The 22,904-nt window shown below is 36.8% G+C and overlaps 1 protein-coding gene across 3 annotated transcripts in view; it reads left to right on the top strand.

Annotated features, from left to right (window-relative positions):
* Positions 1-22,904, top strand: part of Ptprr (protein tyrosine phosphatase receptor type R) — a 253,736-nt gene that overhangs the window by 105,341 nt on the left and 125,491 nt on the right. Inside the window, exon 1 of one of the 3 annotated variants that reach the window (XM_074083917.1) lies at positions 18,018-18,113. The exons of the other annotated variants lie outside the window; for them this stretch is intronic. Coding sequence (XP_073940018.1) covers positions 18,081-18,113 — 33 coding nt within the window. The 5' untranslated portion in view covers positions 18,018-18,080. Of the gene's footprint in view, positions 1-18,017; positions 18,114-22,904 lie in introns of those variants that run through there. 3 annotated transcript variants of the gene reach the window in all.

Below are 22,904 nucleotides of genomic sequence, written 5' to 3'. Positions count from 1 at the left end.
TTACACATGTTAAGAGAGTAAGGGAAAAGACCTCTGTGAAAGTAATGAGATTATGTCTGCATTTTTAAAGACTAAATGTTTTTAATATTACTACTCAGTCTTAGAAAACATACTGGCAGTTCCACCACTTATAAATGTCTTCTGTAAAGCAAATTCTAGGGACTATATGTGTTTTGAGTCATCCCATCCAACCATAGCAATTAATTTTAGATGAAGTTTTTATTAGGGTAAAACTACTGAAAATAACTTCAGGGTGGATCTTCAGTGTTTAATGAGCCTAACAGATGCTTACCTGGATGGATTTATAGGGGAATAGTCCAAGTGGAGACTGATGAACAGTAAAGCATGATGATATCACTAGAGAAGTCCAGCTGTATTTATATGACTGCTGGCAGCTGTTTATCCTTTCCTTGTGTGATATCTTACAAAAACAGATTACTAATGTGCCTTCCATTCCAAAGTTCATCTAAATAAGGTGAAAATTGGCTCAGCAACATTCTGAGTTCAACCTTGTTCAAGATTAGATAAAATATGAACAAAAGAAATGTTAAAATCTAAAAAAAATTTCATAGAATGCCTCTAAAGAAAGCTAAACCTTAAGCAGTGTTTACTTAGCTCTTATGTTCACTTTCTCCCTCTTTTAGAAGAATCGATCGTATTGATAGATGAAATCATATTCAGTCAATTCAGTATTTATCAAGGATCTGTATGAAGGGTTTGGCAATAAAGTAAGTACAAAGATAGAGATTCTGAAACAACAATATTAAAATATATTGAACCAAAATTTATAATTCAATGGCAAAGATGGGCAAGTAGATTGTATGAGGGAGAAGGAAATGTTGGTTAAAGGATATACAATTTCAGTTAGATGGAAGGAATAAGCTCAAGGGTTCTATTGTACAATGAGACTAGTTTAAAAACAATGCCATAAGAAATAAAACTAAAAAAACAGGCAGGTAGATTGTACCCAGAAGGAATGAATTCAATCACATGCAACAGAAAATTCAAATCACAGAGTCTTGTGCAGTAAATAATTTTAACTTCTCACATATAATAAGTCTGTAAGTAAGCAAAACTGATTTTAGATATGGTAGTTTGACAAGGTCACATGCTTTTACTTTGCCATCTTTAGTGAGTGCTATCTGGCCTTGTGCTTTCCACCTCATGGTTACAAAATAACTGCCACATTTCTGAGTATCATATCAATGTTCAAGGAAAGGGGAACAGGCAAAGCTCCCCTCTAATGTCTGTCACTTTTATAAGGAAACATAAACTTTCCCTGCAGATGTCATAACTGTGCCATGTGATCATATTCAACTCTAAGAAAGTGTGCAGAAATAATTTTTCAAAAAGTAGCAAAACTCAGTCTTTCAATAATACCTCTGCATTAACTAACTGTATTGGACTTTTTCCTAGTTATGACAAAATATCTGACATTAACAATTTAAGGGAGGAAGAATTTAGTTTGACTCAGTTCCAGAAGTCCATCTGGGCCCCAAGGGCATGGTAGAGCTGATCAGCTCACATCAAGATGACCAGGTGACCAGGAAGGAGAGAAAGAGAGAGAGAGAGACTGAGGCCAGATCAGAGAAGACCAGGTATAACCTTCAAAGGCACACTCCCAGTGACCTACTTCCTCCAACTAGGCCCCACATTGTAAAGTTTCCACCGCCTCCCAAAATAGTGCCACCAGCTGGGAGCCAAGTGTTTAATACATGAGCCTGGAAGGGACACATTTCATATTCAAGCCATAGCATCAATGAAAAAGAACAGTGTCTGACTTGGGGTAAGAATATCATGGAAGTAGCACTTGAGTTGGGGATTTTAGGATAACTAAGATATAATAAAGGAGTGATAAGGTACAATTCAGCTGAATGAGAAAAGGAAGACATGAAGGTATAAAATGACCTAGTATGTTTGGTAGACGAGCAGATGGCAGCATTATATGTGAGTACCCAGGAGAGCTTATAGATGTACTGGTAACGATGTGTCCAGAACTTACAGAGATTTGGGGATTCGTTTATGAAGGATGTTTATTGCAGTGCCAAATAGTTTAATTCTCAGTGGTTTCCAAAAACTTGCAAATTCAAACTCAAATTCCATGCCCTGATAATAGAGGCCCTTGATGATTCAGACCTAACTTTGATCATTCTTTTCTACCACAGTATCCCACCTCTATGCCAACATCTTTGGCCAAACTTAATTTCCTTACCACACCACTATTCACCAAAACAACATTCTTTTTCTATAGCCATACAATGTCTCTTGCTGTGGGATCTATTTAAATATGCTCCCAGCTCTTTCTAAACTAAGGTTCTACTCATTATTCAAGGCCCATCCAAAATGTCACCTTTGTATGGCATCATCTTGGATTGTGTGATTGCATGTAGTCACTCTATATTGTTCTTTTCCAGGATTTTAAGGATTGGTAATGGTCCTTTGTTGAAAAGGTGATGCTAAAACACATCAAACTCAATTTGTGTTCAAATGGCATGAGTGATAATCCAGACCTAGTTCAAAGGTGGTTTCATGTGAGATGGCTCCCATGTAGGCAGCCAGCATGCACTGTATTAGGGTGCAAATGAGTGGATATAGCTTCCCAGTTTCTCCCTATTTCCTTCTAACAACATTTCTGTAGTTGTCTGTTCAGCTCAGGCCAAAGGGAATAACAAATCTACCAGATCAGTCCACAGCTTTAGGTTCCATGCCTTTTATACTACTTGGCCTGGGGGGAAACCATATCAACATTTCAGGACCCATCTGTTCCCATATAAAGAAGTTTCTGGGACTGGGATATAACTCAGTGGTAGAGTGCTCAACTACCATTCGCAAAATCCTGAGTTCACCCCCTCAGTACTGCCAAAACCAAACAACAACAACAATTTCTGCTTTGGCACAATTATATCCTACATACACTGTTTTTCTAGTTTTAGAGCTATTTATGCATATCTATTTGAAATCAAGGTCTAGTGATTTAGAGCATAAGTTCTTGAGTCAAACTGCCACAGCTTAATATTTAACTTTACCACTTACAAGCTATATAACCATTAACCATGTACTTCAATTGCCTCATCTGTACAATGGGAACAATAATAATATTCACTCCATTTACTTGTAAAGATTAAGTGAGATAACCCATATATAAACTCTTTAAGCCAGTGTTTCAGATAAATTGATATTGTCTGTCAAATTCAGATAACTGGTTTGATGGAGAAGACTCTATCTCATTCATGTTTATACCTTCCCATATCATCATTAGCACTTGCTATTTGAAAAATCAGTGTCTAAATTAATTGATTTTAGTATTTCATGGCCTAGAAAGTGTAAGGAACTGCCAAATAAAGAGCATGCCACATGTGGAAAAGAAGATTTATTAGGAACCAGACGACAGGGCTGTCACTCTTGGGTTCAGAGTGCAGGGGCTTGGCTCAAATGGGTAGTGGGCTTTATAGGAGGAGCCAAGCCATGGGGGAGGGAGAGAGTCTCTGGTCTCCGATTATCTGTGATCACCAGATGGAACAGGTCAACATGCCTGGCTAGTTGAGAAACTGGAAGTTCCTGAGGTTTTGCAAGCAGAGAAACTAACAGGGAAACAAGCAGGGGAGTTTGACAAGCGGTCATAAATCAGGGGGTCTGATTTCAGTGCTAGCCTCGGGATCTTCCACCCGCCCCAAGAATGCCAGGGACCTAACAGAAAGAAGAGTAACTACTGACATAGGAAAAAATTATATTACCTCCAACACAGAAAGTTATTTTCATCGTTAAAATACAGCCAGGACTGGGTTGTAGCTCAGGGACAGAGCATGTGCTTACCATGTGCCAGGCCCTGGGTTCAATCCCCAACACCCCCCTCAAAAAACTTCCAGAAGCTCCACACTAATAAACTGTTGGTGGAAATGCATATTTTACAATCTTCCTGGAGGTCAATTTGTCAAAATCATCAAAAGTCCTTTAAATATCATAGACTTTGACCCAGTAATTCTAGTTCTACAAATTCTAAGGAAGTAATTCAAGATCTTCACAAAGAATACTGCAAAATAAAATGGAAACAACACAAATACCCATAAATAAGGATTAATTAAGTAAATTTTAAAGTATTTATAGAATGATAAGATAATCCATATTTTAAACTTAGAAAATAACATCATCTATTAATTGAAAACAAAATGATAACATCATAGAGTATATAAGCCTATTTCTTTAAAAAAAAGTAAGCATAAAAAGAATATATACCAGAGAACAGCCACTTCCCAGTCTCCAGTAGGTCGTAGCCACTTTATTAGTGGGCAGTAACATTTATATGGGTCAAGTTCAGGGTCAATCTTCTCTGATGATCCCCACAAGCAAGGAAAGAACCATAGGGAACTCCAATCAGGGAAGTCAGGCATTGGAAGGCACATGGAGGGGGCTTCTTCTGAGTGCCTTCTTCCCTCCTCCTGTTCTGTTCTTTCTTTGCTAATCATCAAAGTGAGGAAAAGACAATCAGCTCACCATGTACTGAGTCACACCAGCAGACCTGGTAATGATGAAAACCACCTTGTCTCAGGTTTAAGAAAGACTACACCCCTTTGACCGGAATTACAAATAAATTTTGCTTTTTGTCACAAAAAAAAAAAAAAAAGAATATATAATATCTTGTTTACGCATGACAAAATAAGCTTATGGGGAGATACATAAAATACTACTTATGATCTTGTACTGAATATATGGATAAGATTTTTATTTTTTTATTAGACTTTTTTCCAAATTTTCACAGTGAACAAGCTGGAAAAAATAAAGCTTTCTTTTTTTGTAACAATGATTATCTTGAAACCTGAGTTTTTACAACAGCACTGCAGTGACCCATGGTTTACAGCATGTTCACAGGATCATTCAGGCTGTCAGCAGACTGTCTTCGGATGTGAAGGCAGTGGGTGGTTTGGTGGAAGCCAGGAACCAGGAATCAGACTGATTCTAATCCCACTTCTGTCATTAACTTCTTGTGTGGCCTTGAGCTAACTTTCTTAAATTGCACTGAGCCATATGGATATTAGTATAGTATTGCTATGAAGGAGTGGTGAGCCTGCTTCTTAATTAACTAGCATCAGGGGTCTACAAATGCTAAAACGAAATAGCTAAGTAAACAACCTACTATAAAAAGCATACAGGAATTAAAATTAAAGACCCACATGTAGAGTTACACACACACATACATATATTCAAACATATACATTTAGCAGCAGTGAGGAAAATGGATAGTCCTCCAGAATAATAATTAATTCTATAATCAATTCTGTATTTCTTCATTAAATATATAGAAATTATCTAATTGTGCTTAGAAGAAACTGCTCTGCATTCTGGTAGGTGATAGGGTATGATAGGAATCTCTTTCCTCACACACTATCTACATTTTCTTCCTGCTTTTTTATGGACATTATTGTCTTCCCCTTGGTGGGATCCCAGAATTCCCATAGTACAATCCATAGGAACTTTACAAAAAGCCACTGTGAGCACCTATCCAGTGGAAAATCTTCCACTCATTATCTCACCACAAGGTTCAGGCCTCTACACTTTACTTACAAGTTAAATTTTTCTTTGCAGAAAGTAAAGCAGTACATGGCTTATCTCACTCAACACGATGATCTCCAGTTCCCTCCATTCAAAAGGCAGAGGAAAGAGGGAAGAATGGGACTATAATGGAGGGGTGAACTTGTTCAAAGTGTGCTGTACACATGTATGGAATTACCACAATGAAGTCCCCATATATCATTAATGAATACTTACTCAAAATATGGTAAAAAAAACACTTAAAAAAGTAAAACAGTGTATTTGAAACTACATAACAAATTCACTCCCGTCATTACCATTAAAGTTCAAAGCTACTTTAACTGTTCTATATTCTACCTAATTCCTGCAGCTGTATGTTGATTAAAATCTGACAAAATATGATTTCTACACAAGTCATCTCTATATAAGTCTCCCATCATTGTGTAATGGAGTAAACGAGGTAGCATTTTATGAATCATGAAAGGACATCTGTGAAAATATTACTCTTTAATAGTTATTTAACAAATTATGTTTGCAAAGACAGCTGTTTTAAGCTGATGCTGCTTTATTTTCTGAGCAATTAAATAATTATTATAATGTTATCATTTGTTTTATTTCAAAGTTAGCTCCATGTAATCTATTTTCCTTTGATGTCAGACAAGGGAGTTGAAATAGCAGGTTATTTAGGTGATACAAGTATTCTATTCAGTAATGTGGACTAATGACAAACTGTCTCTTACGGGTTTCCAAGAAATTCTATTTGGTAGCCACAACCTGCTCTGTAATACCCCCACACCATCTGTTTTCTCTTCTTATCTTTGGAAAGGAAGCCAAAAGGAGCGAGGAGAGAGTAGGAGAAGGAGTTCACTCATAGCATCTGTGGAGAAGCTGTTTATCAGATATTGTCAGTGTTTTAAAATAGATGCATTAGTCTAGGTTCTCCAGAGAAATAAAATTAAAAGAAGATAGAGATGGGATTTATTATCAGGAATTGACTCACATGCTTATATTGCCTGACAATTCTAAGATCTGCTTAAGACACAAGCTTGAGACACAGGAGAACCAATAGATAGTTCCAATCTGAGTAGAAAGGACTGAGAACCATGAGAGGCAACAGTATAAACCCCAGTCTGAGTTCAACTCTGAAGACTTGACTAAAGACAGCCAGGCACAGAGAAGGATTCTCTCACTTACACATATTAGAAGAGGACCACCCACACTGGGGAATGCAATCTACATTACTTTCACTCTCCTGATTCAAATGTTAATCTCATCAGAGATAGCCTTACAGATGCACCCAGAATAACATTTAACTTAATATCTGGGTAGCCTGTGACCCTACTAAATTAATGCATAAAATTAACCATCACAATTGACTTTAAATGTAGAATCTGGCTGTGATTTAAGACTGTAATCCTAGCTACTCCGAGGTAGAAGTCAGGAAGATTTCAATTCAAGTACAGCCTGGTCAAAATGTTTGTAAGACCTCATCTCAGCCAATGTGTGGGCACAGTGACATGTGCCTGTCATCCCAGGTATGCAGAGAAGTGTAAATAGAAGGATTGCAGTCCAGGCTAGCCTGGGCATAAAGTGAGACCTTATCTCAAAATACCAAAGCTAAAAAGCCTGGCAGAGTGGCTCAAGTGGTAGAATGCCTGCTTAGTAATTATGAGGTCCTAAGTTCAAACCCCAGTACTGAAAAAAAAAAATTGTTGTAAAACTAATTTAAATGTGACCTTCCCCCATGTTTAATAAGCCTCTTTTGTATGTATGGAGGGAGGGAACGGTACAAGACTTAATAGACACAGAGGCTTGGGAAAGTCATTGATGCTCTTGAACCTCAGTTTCCTCATTAGTAAATTAGTAATTAGTAATTAGTAAATAACTGTACCCACTCCATGAGGTTGAGGTGTTTTTGTCTTCTTTTGTTTCAGACTGGATCTCTGATGTAGCCCAGGCCAACCTCAAACTCAGGATCTTCCTGCTTCTACCTCCTGAGTACTGGGATTTCAGGCATGTGCCACCCTACCCAGAATGATGTTATTTTAAAGATTAATTGATCAATGTATTAATTGTAAGCACTTGCAGTGACTAGGACATAAGTATTAGCTCTTATTATTATTCCTGATATAAAGCTGTATATGTTCAAGTTTCTCCTTATTCCTCCACTTAGTCCCTTTCTTTTCTGCCCTAATCATTGGTCCAGTGTGTCAGCTGGCTCCTACCTTTCTTTAATACTCTATCTCATTCTGTAAGTTATCAGGAGTTTCTACATCAAGCTTTACAACTACAGTATGGAAAAGACAACAATATATCTAAACTCCAGAGTTCAAGGAGGAAAGCAATTTAGGCAAGTTTGGAGGGATAAGGAGTGAATGAATCATGTACCCTGGGTATTTTACTACTGTTTTTGTTACTTTTAATGTTTTGTTTTAGCAAAACAGTCAACCTAATGTGCGTGCCCACATGCATTATAGTCTCCCCCTGTGCAGCCCAGCAGCACATTCAAACATAGGCATTGTGTGCCCAGATGCTTGCTACACCACCAGATAGACAGACATCAGGGACATCAGGGAGACCAGAAGTCTCTAGACTACCATGTGTTTTAATCACATCTTTGTGACCCTTGACTTCTCTCAAATGACCTGTTGTGATGTTATTTATGATGAGCTGCTGGGCACCTTGATGCGCTGCTCTTCCCTCTGCGATTCTCCCCCATGATCTGCCCTGCTGGGACACAAAGTGTTCTGACATGAATTATTTGGGGTGCTGTAAATTTATATAACAGGGCTTGGTTCATGTTTATTTAATCAAAAGCCATGTCTTAAAATGATATATACATCCAGCAATACAGCACTTTTTCTCATCACCAAGGATACTTTCTGATGTTTATTTCCCAGAAAGAGTTGACTTTGGTAATGTAGCAAACACATATCTGTGAGAATACATGCGTGTATGTATGTATGTGAGTATATGTGTGTATATATATATATATATATAATAATATATATGTAATCGGTACAATATCTCTTTAATGACAAAAAACATAAATACCACACCTGGATGGTGTTTATTTAAAGTACATATTAGCTTTTCTCATGGCTTTCAATTTCTTTGAGACATCATCTTGCTGAAGCTCAGTATCAAAAGTTAAAGTTTTATTTTAAAGGAAATAAACATGTAAAGCTTGGAGCAGAATTAAAATCATTAACTCTTTAGTAATCAAGAACATTAATTATAAAATAATTAATTATAAAATAATACACGGTGGCATGTCTAGATTTAAGTATTTTTATATAAGTGCATACAGCATTTATGTGACATGTATGTATGCATATTTAACACAGAGAGACATGGAGATTTCCTACACAGCTAAATAGTGGACTTTGGTCTACTAAGTACATTGAACTACTCTTTGAAGATAAAGATGAGTGTGTACAGGTATGGTCAGGGAGGTAAGTAGACCTTAGACTTCCTTTCCTCTTATCAAGGTATTGAGTGCCCTTAAACAATTGCTCATCAAACCCCTTGTACTCCTAAACCAGAGCCTTTAGAACACTTTTTGCTATTTTCTGTTTGCTTCCATTCTTTTTTTTTTTTTTTCCATTTGCCCCAAGCCATTTTCAAAGACAAAAATTTGATCACTTACTTATGCACTGAATTAAAATAGCCACTGGGGTAAAGATGGCAAAGTGGCTCCCTCCTCAAAGAGTTAATATTCTGAAAACAAGCACACATACACATAATTCACACAAAAATGGATTATTAGAAATTACATTATTTAAAGCCTATGAAAGGCATCTTTATCAAGGGAAAATACCCCCACTTGTGCTCCCACACACTGTTGGATGATACTAAGAGAGCGTGATGAGGGTGGGAGTGGGTGCTTCTTTAGATAACATAAGTAAAACAGTCTCCATGAGGATGGACATTTGGCCCAAGTCCTGAAGAATGAGAATAAAGCAACATTTCAAGGTTTGGTAGCACTTCATTATAAACAGAAAGAAGATCCACCTCAAAGGTTTGCAAAACAAAAAGGAGACAAGTCTGGTTAGAGTACTGGAAAGGGAGGAAGATGAGGTCAGTGACATGAGCTGGAGTTAGAGACAAGCAGGGCTTTCTAGGCCATCGTGAAGTGTTGGGACTTCATTTCAAAAGCAGTGGGAAGATAGAGAAAAGACCTGGGAAAGAAATAGACATTGGTAAATATATAGAGAGTTTGTATATAGAGAGTATTTAGTGTTTGTAAAACCTGGGTTAGGGTAAGATTTCCAAAGGAAAGAGCACACATGGAAAACAAAAGCCCAGGAAGGAATCCTGAATCTCATTAGCATTTAGAAAATGGATGGGGAAAGAGGAGCCAGCAAAGGAGTTGAGAAGAAATATCACTGAAGTTGGAGAAAAGCTAAAATGCCACACAATCTGAGAGAAGAAAATTTCAAGAATGATCTAGCCAAATTGCTGCTGAGAAAGATGAGGAAACACTGGTGTCTACTGAATGTGGCAATATGAAAGTCATTGGTAATCTTAAAAAGATTTTTTTCAAACATAATTATATACAAACTTATATGTAGAACATGTTTGTTTATAACAGTGGAACTTCTCTATGGAACTCGGGGGAAGAGGGAAAGGAAAACAGAATGATCGTCAACAATACCAAGATGGATTACATCTGTGCAGGTAGAGGATATGGTGATGTGTATGGAAAGTTGTTGAATAATGGAGGGTGAGAGGGAAGGGGTAAGGGAGAGTAATGGAAGGGGATGAACTGACTAAAGTAAAGTATACTCACAGTGGGGACACATCGAGAATCCCCTTTGAATATTGACTTTGAAATTAATAACAAATGATAGGACTGTGAAATAAATACAGTGAGGAGGTGGTTCTTGGGGGACAGGGAAACGTGAATGGGGGAGATGAAGGTGAGGGAATGTGGTTGATGGACTTCATACACATATAGACATAGAACAATGAAAGAACAATGAAACCTCTTGCAACTGGTTTAAGTGGGATGGGGAAGGATTTGTGGGGGAAGGTGGCAAGGGCACTCTAACCAACATACAATGTAAGCCTATTTGGAATTGTCACAATGAAGCCTCCCAGTATAATGAATAGATCCTAATAAAAATGAAAAAAAAAAAAAGAAAAAGGATTGGCTTCTTTCAGTTGTTGGGACACTGCCAGGGTGGCTGAAGAGTAAAGCACAGATAACTATTTGGTAGAGGCTATGAACAATTAGCTTGAAAATATTTCATGTGATGGGGAACAAAGAAATGGAACAATAGGTAGAGAGAGATGCAGACCTTCTGAAGGTTTAATTTTCAAGATGGTTTATACATATTTATATTCTAGTAGGAATAATTCAATGGTGGGGGAGGAAATGATGGTACCCAAAAACATATGGGAGAAAATTCTTGAGAACAACAACAGGGATGGGAGCACAAGTCAGGGGATTTTCCCTTGATAAGAGTAGGAAAGATGCCTTTCACAGGACTGTGAAGGCCTTCATAGCCACACTATGCTGGGCACATACAGCAGTTGGCATATATTTAAAACTCAGAAAAATTTACTGAATGAATCAAGTAGACTTTCATTCCAAGACAGGAAATGGTACAAGCAGTAGATGCAAAGAGAGTGGAAGTAAAGAGTAAGCAAGAGCAATGAAGGACCTGATTTAACCATGGTCTTTGATGAGTTTTTACTTATCTTCCAATGTATTCTTTTCTGTCATAATCAGACAACTTAAATTGATTTCCTTTTTTTAATTAGAATACATGAATAGTACAAGGAGACAACTTAAATTCTTTTAATCAAACTGGGTTTCTTATGTGATGGCATAGGCTGTATGGTGTTTAGTTAATTAAGTTTTTGGTTTACTTGACATCTACTTTGATCCCTTAATAATGTAAATGCTCAAATGAAAGAAATGTGTTTTCCACCTTGGTAATTCATTTTCAGATACATGCGGGGGTTGAATAAATTTGCTGATGCATGAAATTTTCCTTACTTTCCATGATTATTTTTAGCACTGGTAAAATTACTGATTCTGTTAAACCAAAACACATATTTACAGATCATATATCTATTTTGCCTTAAAGGTAAAGCAGCTAATTGGCATTCTAATTCACAGTCATAGAGCTAATATTTGTTTACAAGACTAGGAAAACTATAATGCAGAAAAAATTAGATAGTCTAATGAAAGTCACATAAACTCACTTTTATTATACCTGTTAGGCTAGTCAGATGAAATGGAAAACAGGTTATACGTTATGAAAAAATCTACAAAATACATATTGAATATATAGGACTTTGTAAAATGTTTTTGAACATTTTAGCAATTGCTTTCATCAAAATACATGACAGCCTGCAGTCCTCAAAAAAATCAAGCACTGTAAAGAATGTACATCAAATAAGATGCATTTGGTAAACAAACTTGTTTAATATTTTTGCTTTGTTCTTATACCAAAAATGATTCTACTAAAGGTAATGAACCCTAAAACTTTGTCACTGCCTTTGGAATAAATGGAATAATAAATTTTTAGATACTCATATATTTCTCTAGTTTAAATGCAATATAAACAAAAATGATATTTATACACATTCTAGTGGAGTGTGTGAATAATGAATGATGCAGCTACATTTTATCAAATGGTAATACAAAGTTGAAAAATAATGTACTCAGAAGAATTCTGGTGAGTTAATAACACACATGTAAATTTGCTCTCACACATTCAATGGATGAAAAATTATCTCATTTTATTCTAAGTGTTGCTGTGAAATTTTCATTCATGGCTTGTTAAAAAATCCATCAAGATTGATTTCATTTCTTATTATTGTGTTCTGAAGCAATCTCAGCATCCTAACTATTTACTTGAACTTTCTTGAGACTTTAAGAAATACTTCATAATAATTATGTTTTAAAAGAACTTTTGCTTTGAGAGATTTAATTTCATTTAAATTGAGGGTGTCACAAAAGAGACTCTGAGTAAGAGTCATTTAAACTGAGATCAAAATGATGAGAACGAGTGCGTCAATTGAGAAGTGACAAAAATATTAGCATGTGTTTTTGAAGTATGTGGCAATCCCAAAAGTCAAAAAAAAATTTTGTTCCCCTGTCCATACCTACCTGGTAGCAAGTCTGGCATTATAGAAGAGATTATCGGCCATCTTCCTGCCTCCTGCCTAACTACGCTTCTACACATCAACTATCACCAGATCTCTGGCCTTCTTCAGTTCTCCTGCCCGATATTTGTTGGGAATCACTGAACCAACTTTCTCTCATAAGGATGGTTATTTCAATCTTGCATGACATATGCGGGAGAGAGGTTTTCTGCTCCTATTATTTGAGATCACCTGCTCTGGAGTCTCTTTCACCTAGGAAATTGCCTGAGCTATGTCAAGACTTGTAGGACTGATGCTCATGCCTTTGATATCTGTATCAAGGACACTGTTCTCTGGTTGCTGCTGAGGCTCCCAACCTTGTGTCTCATCACTGTGGACCGACATAGGCTGATTAGCTGTCTGTGCTCCACTGGGCAAAGCTCTGCTCTATGTGCAACCATGGCAGAAGATTCCCCTCCTGCCTTCCTTCATGTGTATTCTGAGGTTATTATATGTACCCAAAATGCTGTGGGGATTTTTTTGGGGGGGTTCTGTGTGTGTGTGTGTGTGTGTGTGTGTGTGTGTGTGTGTGTATGCATATGTGTGTGTGTATATGCATTTCAGCTTCATTTCACCAGAGTTCTGGCACAAGTTTTGATGTCCTCTTGACTTCTCTTCCATTTCACTTCTGTCCATTGTCCTGAAATCCCTCTTTGGAGACCCAGACCTCACTTTTCTTAGGATAGATTCTTTCCCAAGAAGCTCCTTAGTTATTTATGGAAATGGACACATAACTATTTCTAGCTCATAGGTCTTCTGGTTATTTCACATCTTTCTGAATCCCCAAGTAGACGCACCATTATTTGAGGCTTCATATTAGTTCCACATTTTATTTCCAAGAGAACAACCATTCTCTTCCATACTAAGCAGAATGAATCTAACCTTTGCTTATCTTCTACACAATAAACACATAGCAGAGCAACTGGATTTAGCTAAGAAACTCTGGTTCTGCACACAGTGGCAGTTTCCTTATCTCTGAAAGGGAAACAAATATATCTGTTCAGGTTAATAATAACAAAAATACTGAAACATTGACTGAGTGCATATTAGGTTGCAAAAAACACACTACACACATACATTAATTATCTCAATTAATGCCCTTCACAATCCTCTAAGGTAGGTATGTTACCATTCTCTTCTTTCAGATAGAAAAACTGACCTTGAGAGAGGTAAAGAAAGAAGTTTAAGTTCATCCAGCTATTAAGTGGAAGAGCAAGCTATGCTTCAGACCCAGAAGATCTGACTGAATCGTTGCACCTAACTGTTGGGTGATACAGAAGAGGAGATAATGTCCAAGTGTACAGGAGTGGTGTTAACTCTGAAATCACTGTGGTTATTTTCCTCTGAGATATGTGGTTGCAGCTAGTCATTTCTCCAAAAGAGCAAATGCATTCACTGTTACTGTCAACTGCTATAATTTCCCAGCTATAGACAGTAATTTTATACTTTAAAAGTCTTTGAAATTCATCCAATAATATAACACTTTATTCAACTCCCATCATCCACAACTATTTTAATGTTTTTGTATAATCATAGACCTTAATATATTTATATAGTTACGAACATAATATACATATAACTTATACATATGATTATTACATACACATATACTTATATAAATGTTACATATATGTATATATATATATATGCACTTATATACATATATTTATTTCACTTAATATTAAATTATGGACCTGCTTTGCTCATTCTAAAAGATATTTATTGAGCTTGTGTCATAAGCCAAGTATTGTCTAGATGCTGTGGATCATCCGTACATCCGAAAGCAAAACAGCCCAAATTCTTGCTCTGTTGAAGTATATCTTCTAGTAGGTACAGGTTCATAAGGCATGAAATGTGCTAAGGGAAAAAATAATTACACAGGGTAAGGAGGCAGGCAGTGACAGGCAAGATGATATTTAAGAATAGTCTGATTAAGAAAGGCATTTCTGCAAATGTAGTGTTTCAGCAAAGACCTGAATAGAGTGAGGAGCTGAACCTGCAGATATCTTAGGGAAAGAGGTTCTAACAGTGATACCATCAGTGCAAAGACCTGAGGCCAGAGGGAGTGTGGTGTGTTTGAAGGGCATCCAGAAGAAATGAATAGGAGTGGAATAAGGGGAGAGTGGAGGAAGATGGGAGGCGGAGACTGCTAGTCAGGAGATCAAGTAGGACCATGTCAGGGTCTAATTTTATTCTGAACAAGTTGGGATGCCCTCAGAGGATTTGGGAAAATACTGACATGATCTGATTTATGGGCTTTTTTTTTTTTTTAAATCACTCTGAACCAAACATGGTGGCCCATGCCAATAATCCCAGCATGAGGGAGAATGAGAGAGGAGGGTCTCAAATTCAAAGCTAACCTGAGGCAATATAGGGAGACCCTAAATAAATAAATAAAAATTTAGACTTTTTAAATTTAAAAATCACTCAGGCTTTATGTGGAAAACCAACCATAGGGGGTAAAGTGGAAGCAGGGAGGTCAGTTAAAAGTCCATCACCATGGTCCAGGCTAATGGGAGTTAGGGAATTAGTGGTGGAGGGAGACAGAAGTGTTCTCATTCTGAATATTTTTCAATAGTAGAGCTGATTGCATTACCAATTGTGAGGCCTGAGAGAAAGGAGGAAGGTAAGAATGATGGCTGATTTTGCTTTTTTTAACCTGAGCATACAAAGGGTTAAAGTTTCCAGTTATGGAGAAGAAAAGAAATGAAGAGAAACAGATTTGATGTAGAGGTGGAGAGGGCAGAAATCAGGACTTGAGAGTAGAAAAGATCAAGTTAGTCATCTAAGTGAGTATGTCAGGTATGCAATTGGATAGACGAGTCTTGAGTTCTAAGAGAGGGAAGGAGGGAGGGAGAAAGGCTTGTTAATTTGAGATTATAGTTTAGAGAAAAAGAAGGGATCAAGAATTGAGCCATGGGCTGTCCAACACATAAAAGTCCCAAAAGTGAAGAGCAATTAGCAAAGGAGACTTGAAAAGGAGTGGCTAATAAGAACCAGCACTAAGAAAGTGAGGTATCCTCACAAGGAAAGAATATCGAGGAAGAGGAGGAAGGAATTGTCTATGTCAAAGGCTGCACAGATCAATAGGATTGACCACTCCACGTAGCAATCTGGGTTTAGTGGAATGGAAGACAATGCTCTGTTACTTAGAAACTCCTCACTTGTGGGTTCAAGGTAACTAAAAGCAGGATAAAGCTTGGCATCTTTACCTTTATTTTTTATCTGTCTCTTTTACTTTGTGTTAGACACCTGCTTAACTGTGAACTGTTTGTCAAAAAACCAGTGATACCTAACCAATTATCTCATCCCCCTTCAATGCTGAATGCAAAACATGAGGGTATGTTATTGTCAGCTTTTACAAAGTCCTATTCCTGACCCCTGAAAAAGCTCCTGAAAGTCTCCAGTCTTTGTCCTAAGCCTACAGTCACCTGGGATTCCTGGAAGAGCAGAGCCTCACAGACAGATAGCCCCTCCTCAAATAAGAGGTACAATCATTGCACAGGAGCCAGATTGTCCCCTGGAATGATAAGGATTTCTCCAGGACCATCCTGAAGAACCAGACCTGAGATAATGACGAACCAGACCACAGATTGACCAAGACTGCTTAATTATGCACACCCCTCCCCCATTCTTCTTCCATTTCAACCTAAAGCTCATGTTAGTACTCCAGAAGATGGGCTGAAATGCCTAGTTTATATCTTCCCCAAATGACCATTTTGATTACATTTTTTCCTGCCTTTTCACTATCATTTTTGTTTACTTCCTTTGGATTGAAAGGCCAGATCTGACAAGTTGGAACCCCCAGAATGGGACCTCTGGCCTAGAACTCTGGTTACAATACAAGCAGATAGGAAGAGGAATTTCAAATAATAAGTATGGACAATGTGATGTTTTCTTTGAAAGGCGGGTAACAAATAGACATGGCAGCTGACTCAGGAGGTCTTTTGGGTTGTTTTGTTCTTGTTTTAATATGGGAAGTATTTCAGCATATTTGAAGGCAGTTTAGAAATATCCAATAGAGAGAGTAAATGAATGATTAGGGAAAGAGAGGGACAATTAGACAACAATTACCTCCCGTTGAGTGCCATATCTCATTTGGCCTTTTGGTTATTGAGGTTCATTTGTTTCTTCTGATTTTTTTTACTCTAATAATGTAAAGGAAGTCTTCGTGCCTATTTAGTTCTTATTTATTGAAGTCATTTCATTAAGATAAATTTACAGGTGGGAAATTATTGGATCAAAAACCAAAAATTTTTAAGACTCTTGAGAATGCCCTATTGCTTTTTGCAAAATCAATTTGCTTTACAGCAGTAATGAATAAATGATTAAATTGTATTGCAGTCTTACTACTCTTATGCCATGTATCATGATGCCATGAAACCCCCGAAGTGTTTCAGCTACTCTTATTCTAACAGCTAATAGAGTTAGCTCTTTAAAGACAAAGATAATGTTTTTAATTACCTTTGTTCCATCCTATTTTTTCAGACCAAATATTTCTTTGATATACAGTTGGAGGCCAGCCCAGACAAAACGTTAGTGAGACCCCATATCAACTAATAAGTAAGGCATAATGGTTCACCTGTGTAAACCCAGCTAGGCAGGAGGCTATAGGTGGGAGGATGTCGCCAAGCAAAACCGCAAGACATTTTTTGACAAATAAATAAAGCAAAAAAAAAGGCTAGGGACATGGTTTAAGTGGTAGAGCTCCTGCATAGGTCCTGAGTTCAAGCCCCAGTACTACCAATAATAAGAAGAAAATCCATCTCTGTTAAATGAGAATGGTGTGCATATGATATGATGGGGGAAAATCATCAGTTTTTGAATCAGACCCCACCCAGATTCATTTCTTGGGCTTCACATAAATCCACTTTAATTTCCCTTCAATAAAAAGATAAATGGCAATCTCTGCCTCCTAGGTCATGGTGAGCTTAGTTAAACTGAGGGCTCTGTAAAACCCCTAGCACCCAGTGGGAAAATTTTGATTGAAACAGAACTCTTAAAAAAATTTCACATTTATTATGAAAACAGCTTGTGAGCTTATAGCTTTCTTTTAAAGTCTAAAAGAAGAAAAGAGGTTCCTCCTGCAGTATACCTTGTGCACAGCTCATAAAATTCTCATCTTACAGTTTTACTGATTACCATAAAATAAATACCACCATAAATTTCCATGCTAGTAAACTGTTGAAGTAGCAAACACCTGGGGTGTCTCCTGGGGAGGCCCGGGCTGCTGCTGTAGACCTGGGATCAGCAGTGTCTCTAGAAATAGTACCAGGCAGTTACCGCCAGGTGACTAAACGAGGCTTCATCTCAGCTCACAACTTAAAAGGCTTGAAGATCAGTCTGACTTGCCATGGTGAGGAAATAACACAAAGAATGCAAATGGAAGTCGAATGCGTCTCAATATCCAGTCAATTTCCAAACAGGTAGGAGAATCGTTCACTAGAGGTCGGGTAGAGGGATGTCTGCATGATGGTGGAAGGCTAGGAGGATGAATATTGTGACTCTTGCCTGAATCTGTTCATGTGTGTGCATGTAAGTGAGTCGGCAAAGAACGTTTGTGATACTGAGGGAAGTAGCTTTGGCCTGAAGTTTGAAATTAAAAGGCAATTATTCAATGCATCTCAATAGTAAAGACTCACAATCGTAAGAATTTTCTTGCAAAATTCATAACCATTCCAGAGGGGAATTACAAATATATCCACTTGAACAGAACTCAAAAGTTTTACTAGAGATATTGAGAGAAGCAGATGTTATTATAATAACTAGAAAATGAAAGGCAGAGAGGGTTACAGTGGGCTAAGTCACTAAATCTGGATGTTTTTATAATAACAACATCTGGGGGGCCCTGCCTTTGCACGCAGACTTCACTAAAAGACTAGTCAGCATCTCCCATTATAATCGGATGTGGGGGACCAGTGAATGAAGGTTGTGATATGAGATGTCCCTGGCCTAATTCCCAGCTGGGAATGGGAGCTTTGTTGTTTTCTGTAGGTAAACCAAGAATCTTCTTATTTAATCTCAGCTGTTCTCATAAAAATTATGGTTCTCATTAAAAATCATATGTGAATTCATTAGTTAATCTGTATTGAAAGTGCTGTTCTCACGTGAAAAACCTCACAAAATGTTTAGTTCACAGAAGTTTATTTAAAAAATATATATATATATACATATATATATATTATATATATATACATATATATTATATATATATGTATATATATATATAATATATATATATATACATATATATGAAGTTCCCCCTGCATTCTTGGCATTATATGAAATTCTGGGAATACAAGGATGAAAACTGAGCATTTAGTTTGAGTGTTTAAAATAATACAGTGGTTCTGGTATTGGTACAAAATTATAGATAATTTGAATTTTCTGTGGTCCTTGATGATGAATAACAATGTCAAAAATATTGCATCTGGTGTTTCTATCTATCTTAATAATAAAATTGGATTAACTTCCTGTCTGATTCAATATTGCAGAAAACAGTCATCAGGATGGCCCAAATAAATCACTCGATTCAAGAAGTCAAGCTCTATTTCCCACAAACTATTAGGAGGCAGATTTGTTTCTTTTTGAGCACATCTCTGATGTGAGACAGAGTAGATAATAATGTCAAATGAGGACCTGGCAAGACTGTAGGGTTTAGCCACAAGATTTTACACTAAGGAGAAAGAAAAGATTTCAGGGCTAGCACATATGTACTGTTTTAAATCAGGAGAATTTACCTATTTAAACCTTTTCCTTAATAGAAATTAAGGTTTTTAAAATGTGACTTCACAATTTTATATATCAAAATATCTTCCCCAACTGGTTCCAGTCTTAAATTTATTTTTCAAATTACCATGGTTAGTTAATAATTGATGCTGGATTCTGTTGAATGAAGTTGGTCACTCCTGTATTTAACAGCAGCAAGGTAGAACAAGCTATATAGTTTCCTTTATTTTTCTGATCAATACATGTACTTCTATTGAATGATTTAATAATTAAATCAGATATAGAGCAATCCTAATAAATACCATGGTTCTAATCATGCTAAAAGAGAAAAAGTCTCACTATGAGGATTGACATGTAATAATAGGGTGAAATTGGCACAGCCAGCCATCCCATCCATTAAAGTTGTGCTGTAGACAACATCACTGAGAATCTCGCATTTGTGGAAATGAGATGGCTGTGGAGGTGCTAATCACTAAAATGACACACTGTGGAAAATTATATGCTTATTATTATTTGCCATATCCTTCTGTAGATGAAAGGACCACAAGAACAATGGTTAAAACTTATTCTACATTCTGTCTTTATTCACTTTTAGGTATGCAGAAAATTGTTAATTCCCGCAGTGACAAAAAAATCAAGATTACCAAGAATAAAAGTTGAAAGGATATTAAATCATAGTGTTTTTACTTGCATCTGAAAAACACATGCCAGTAAACCTCACTTTATCTGACCATGTTTCTTAGAGAATTGTATAACTCATCAGAAGAGTGAAAACAGAATCCTATTACAGTAACTGAAGTGAAACATAAACTCCTTCAAGGACAGAATCAAAATAAAAGTAAATTTATAATATCCTTCCATGGAGTATTAGACTCCAAACCACCCTTGTGATCAGACTGACTATTCAGAGCTTGTGTGGTCTCCCACCCCTTCACGGCTCAAGCTTTTGCATGTGATCACTTGAAAGTACTGAAATAATATACTTCTGTTGACAGAATGTAAACACATAGAAATAAAAGGCAGACATCTCTCTCTTTCTCTCTCTCTCTCTCTCTCTCTTTCTTTCTCTGTTACCCATATCTGGAATAAAGTACCCATGGCCAATGTGGATTGATAACTTCTTCATGTTTTTGACTTGGTATTTATATCTGATGGCTTGGGGCAATATCAGTTTATGACTAGAAAGCAAGTGTGTGGGAAGGCTAAAGGATTATGATTTGGTCATTGGACATCTATCTCCAAGCAGACCTATACATCACTAGGAAGTGAGTTTGGTCTCAATTCTTATTGGGTACAGTAGTGAGAAGTACTTGGAGCAGTCACAGCAGTTACAGGTAGAGTTTGGTCATCTTAATGGGGCTGGATGTAGGATCCTGAATTTGTCTGAACTTGTTTTTCGAACATCATTTGCCTGACTGTTAAGCTTTTGTCCATACTGACTTTCTGCCTGGCCCCAATTCCAACTACTTTCAATACAAGCATTGGCTGCTGTGTTCTGCCTCCAGCATGAGAAATACTGAAGGAAGGGGAGGGGAAATAATTTAGGGAGACTGAAAGGGAACATAATAAGAATAACAGAAAAAAATAACATTCAGTACAAAATAGGAAACAATCAGAGGAAATGAAGGTAGAAATTTCTGTTGACTGGAACATATAATAATGAGACTTGAAAACTCTGTTAAAAGCAAGTAACTTGCTATTATATTTGTTTACTGTTCCCAGCATATCTAGTCATGATTAAATCGTGATTTTTCTCCTATCTCTAAAGAACTTTGTATTAAGCTTCTATTTTCTCCTATTTTATCCATGCATATGTTTGTAACTTTTATAAAAATATTTTATAAGTATAAATGAATTCAAAAATCACAAAATACATGAGTGGTAATATCAAAAAAGTATATAGAACATTATTTTATAATTTACGGAAGATTTTTCTCCTCTAGAGAATTTGCGCTTAGAAAAGTCAAGCTAAGACTGTCACCATTTCATGATTTTTTTAAAGAAATAGTTTATTATAATAATGGAGTCTTGCTCCACATTGCATAGAATTTACACTTTTCAGGATGACACATATCAAAGCTCCTTTTTTAACTGTTAAATTTTAGGAGTCTTAGAGGAAAAAAAAAGGATTTTTTTTCACAAGAATATTATTAGGGGATGTGAAAAAGGACACTAATTAAGAGGTAATATTAAAATAGAGAAGAGAGATTAATGAAATGAGGGGGAAAACTAGGTTATAAAAGACTTTTCAAGTGAATAAGCTCAGGGATTCTAACCTAAATTACTAAATTTGCCTCTGCTCCATTATTGATATTTAATGCGTAGTGACAGAAAAAAGTAAAAGGGAGATGAATACGAATTTAACTCAACATCTCTAAAGAGTTGGAGTGTTGACAGTGTCCTTGGTTTCAAGGGGCAGAATGGAGACTGGAGGGAAGCAGAGATTCAGAAGTCAAAGAATCTCTGAAAGTCATTCTGACCTTCAACCTTACATAGACATAGTCAGGAAGAACAGGTTATCTCACCTTAGCAAAACTAAAGTTTTGACCATTGCTTTTTCCTCTGGCCTAGATTGCCTGATTGACTTTTGTCTACAGCTCCTTGTTAGATGTAAAAATCAGTAAATGAAAACACTACAAATCCAATCAGGCCGCTTCTCTCTGCCGTCATAGTATTTACTGTTTCAGCAATAAGCACAAGACCTTCATTTAATCAACAAAATTGCTCTCCATTGTCCCTTGTTCTGAATGTCCAGAGAAGCAAGTCACTAAGTTAATTGTTTTCAGAATCAATGTATGGTAAATACATATCTTTAAGCAGTTTACTGAGCATGTTTTTCATTTTGTTTTGGTTTGATTTTGGTTTTGGTTTGTGGTGGTACTGAGGCTTGAAACTCAGGGCCTCATGCTTTCTAGGGAGCTGCTCTAATACTTGAGCAGCCCCCCCAAGCCCCCCAGTCTTTTAAAAATTCTGCTTCAATTGTTTTTCAGATAGGGTCTCAGTTTTTTTGCCCAAGACTAGGTTCAGACCAAAATCCTCCTTCCTTTGCCTCCCACATAGCTGGTATAGCAGGCATATATCACCATACCTGGCTTATCAGTTGAGATGGGGTCTTGCTAACTTTTTGCCAAGGTTGGTCTTAAAGTACCTTCCTTTTAATCTCTGCCTCCCTAGTATCTGGGATTATAGCTGTAAGCCACCATGCCTGGGCTACTGAGCAATTTTTATCTGCCAGTACTAGCTGTTTTGTATCTAATGGCTTATGCAGTTCTTATACTACATAAGTTATTCTCCTAACAACAAATGCAGCTATCATTCCCTCATGACACATGAAGAAACCGTGGTTCAGAGAAGGCTAATAATTTAGCATAGGCAACACAACCCAAGATTAAAATGAAGCCCATCTTACTAAACCATAATCTTAAAAATTATTTGACAGTATACCAAAGTTTCTTATTTGATATTTGCTTACCAACCTACAACTTCCA

This window comes from Castor canadensis, chromosome 8, assembly GCF_047511655.1.
Source record: "Castor canadensis chromosome 8, mCasCan1.hap1v2, whole genome shotgun sequence".
NCBI classification, from domain to species: domain Eukaryota; kingdom Metazoa; phylum Chordata; class Mammalia; order Rodentia; family Castoridae; genus Castor; species Castor canadensis.
The sequence above is the reverse complement of the archived record's forward strand: the minus strand, read 5'-3'. Positions and strand labels throughout refer to the sequence as shown.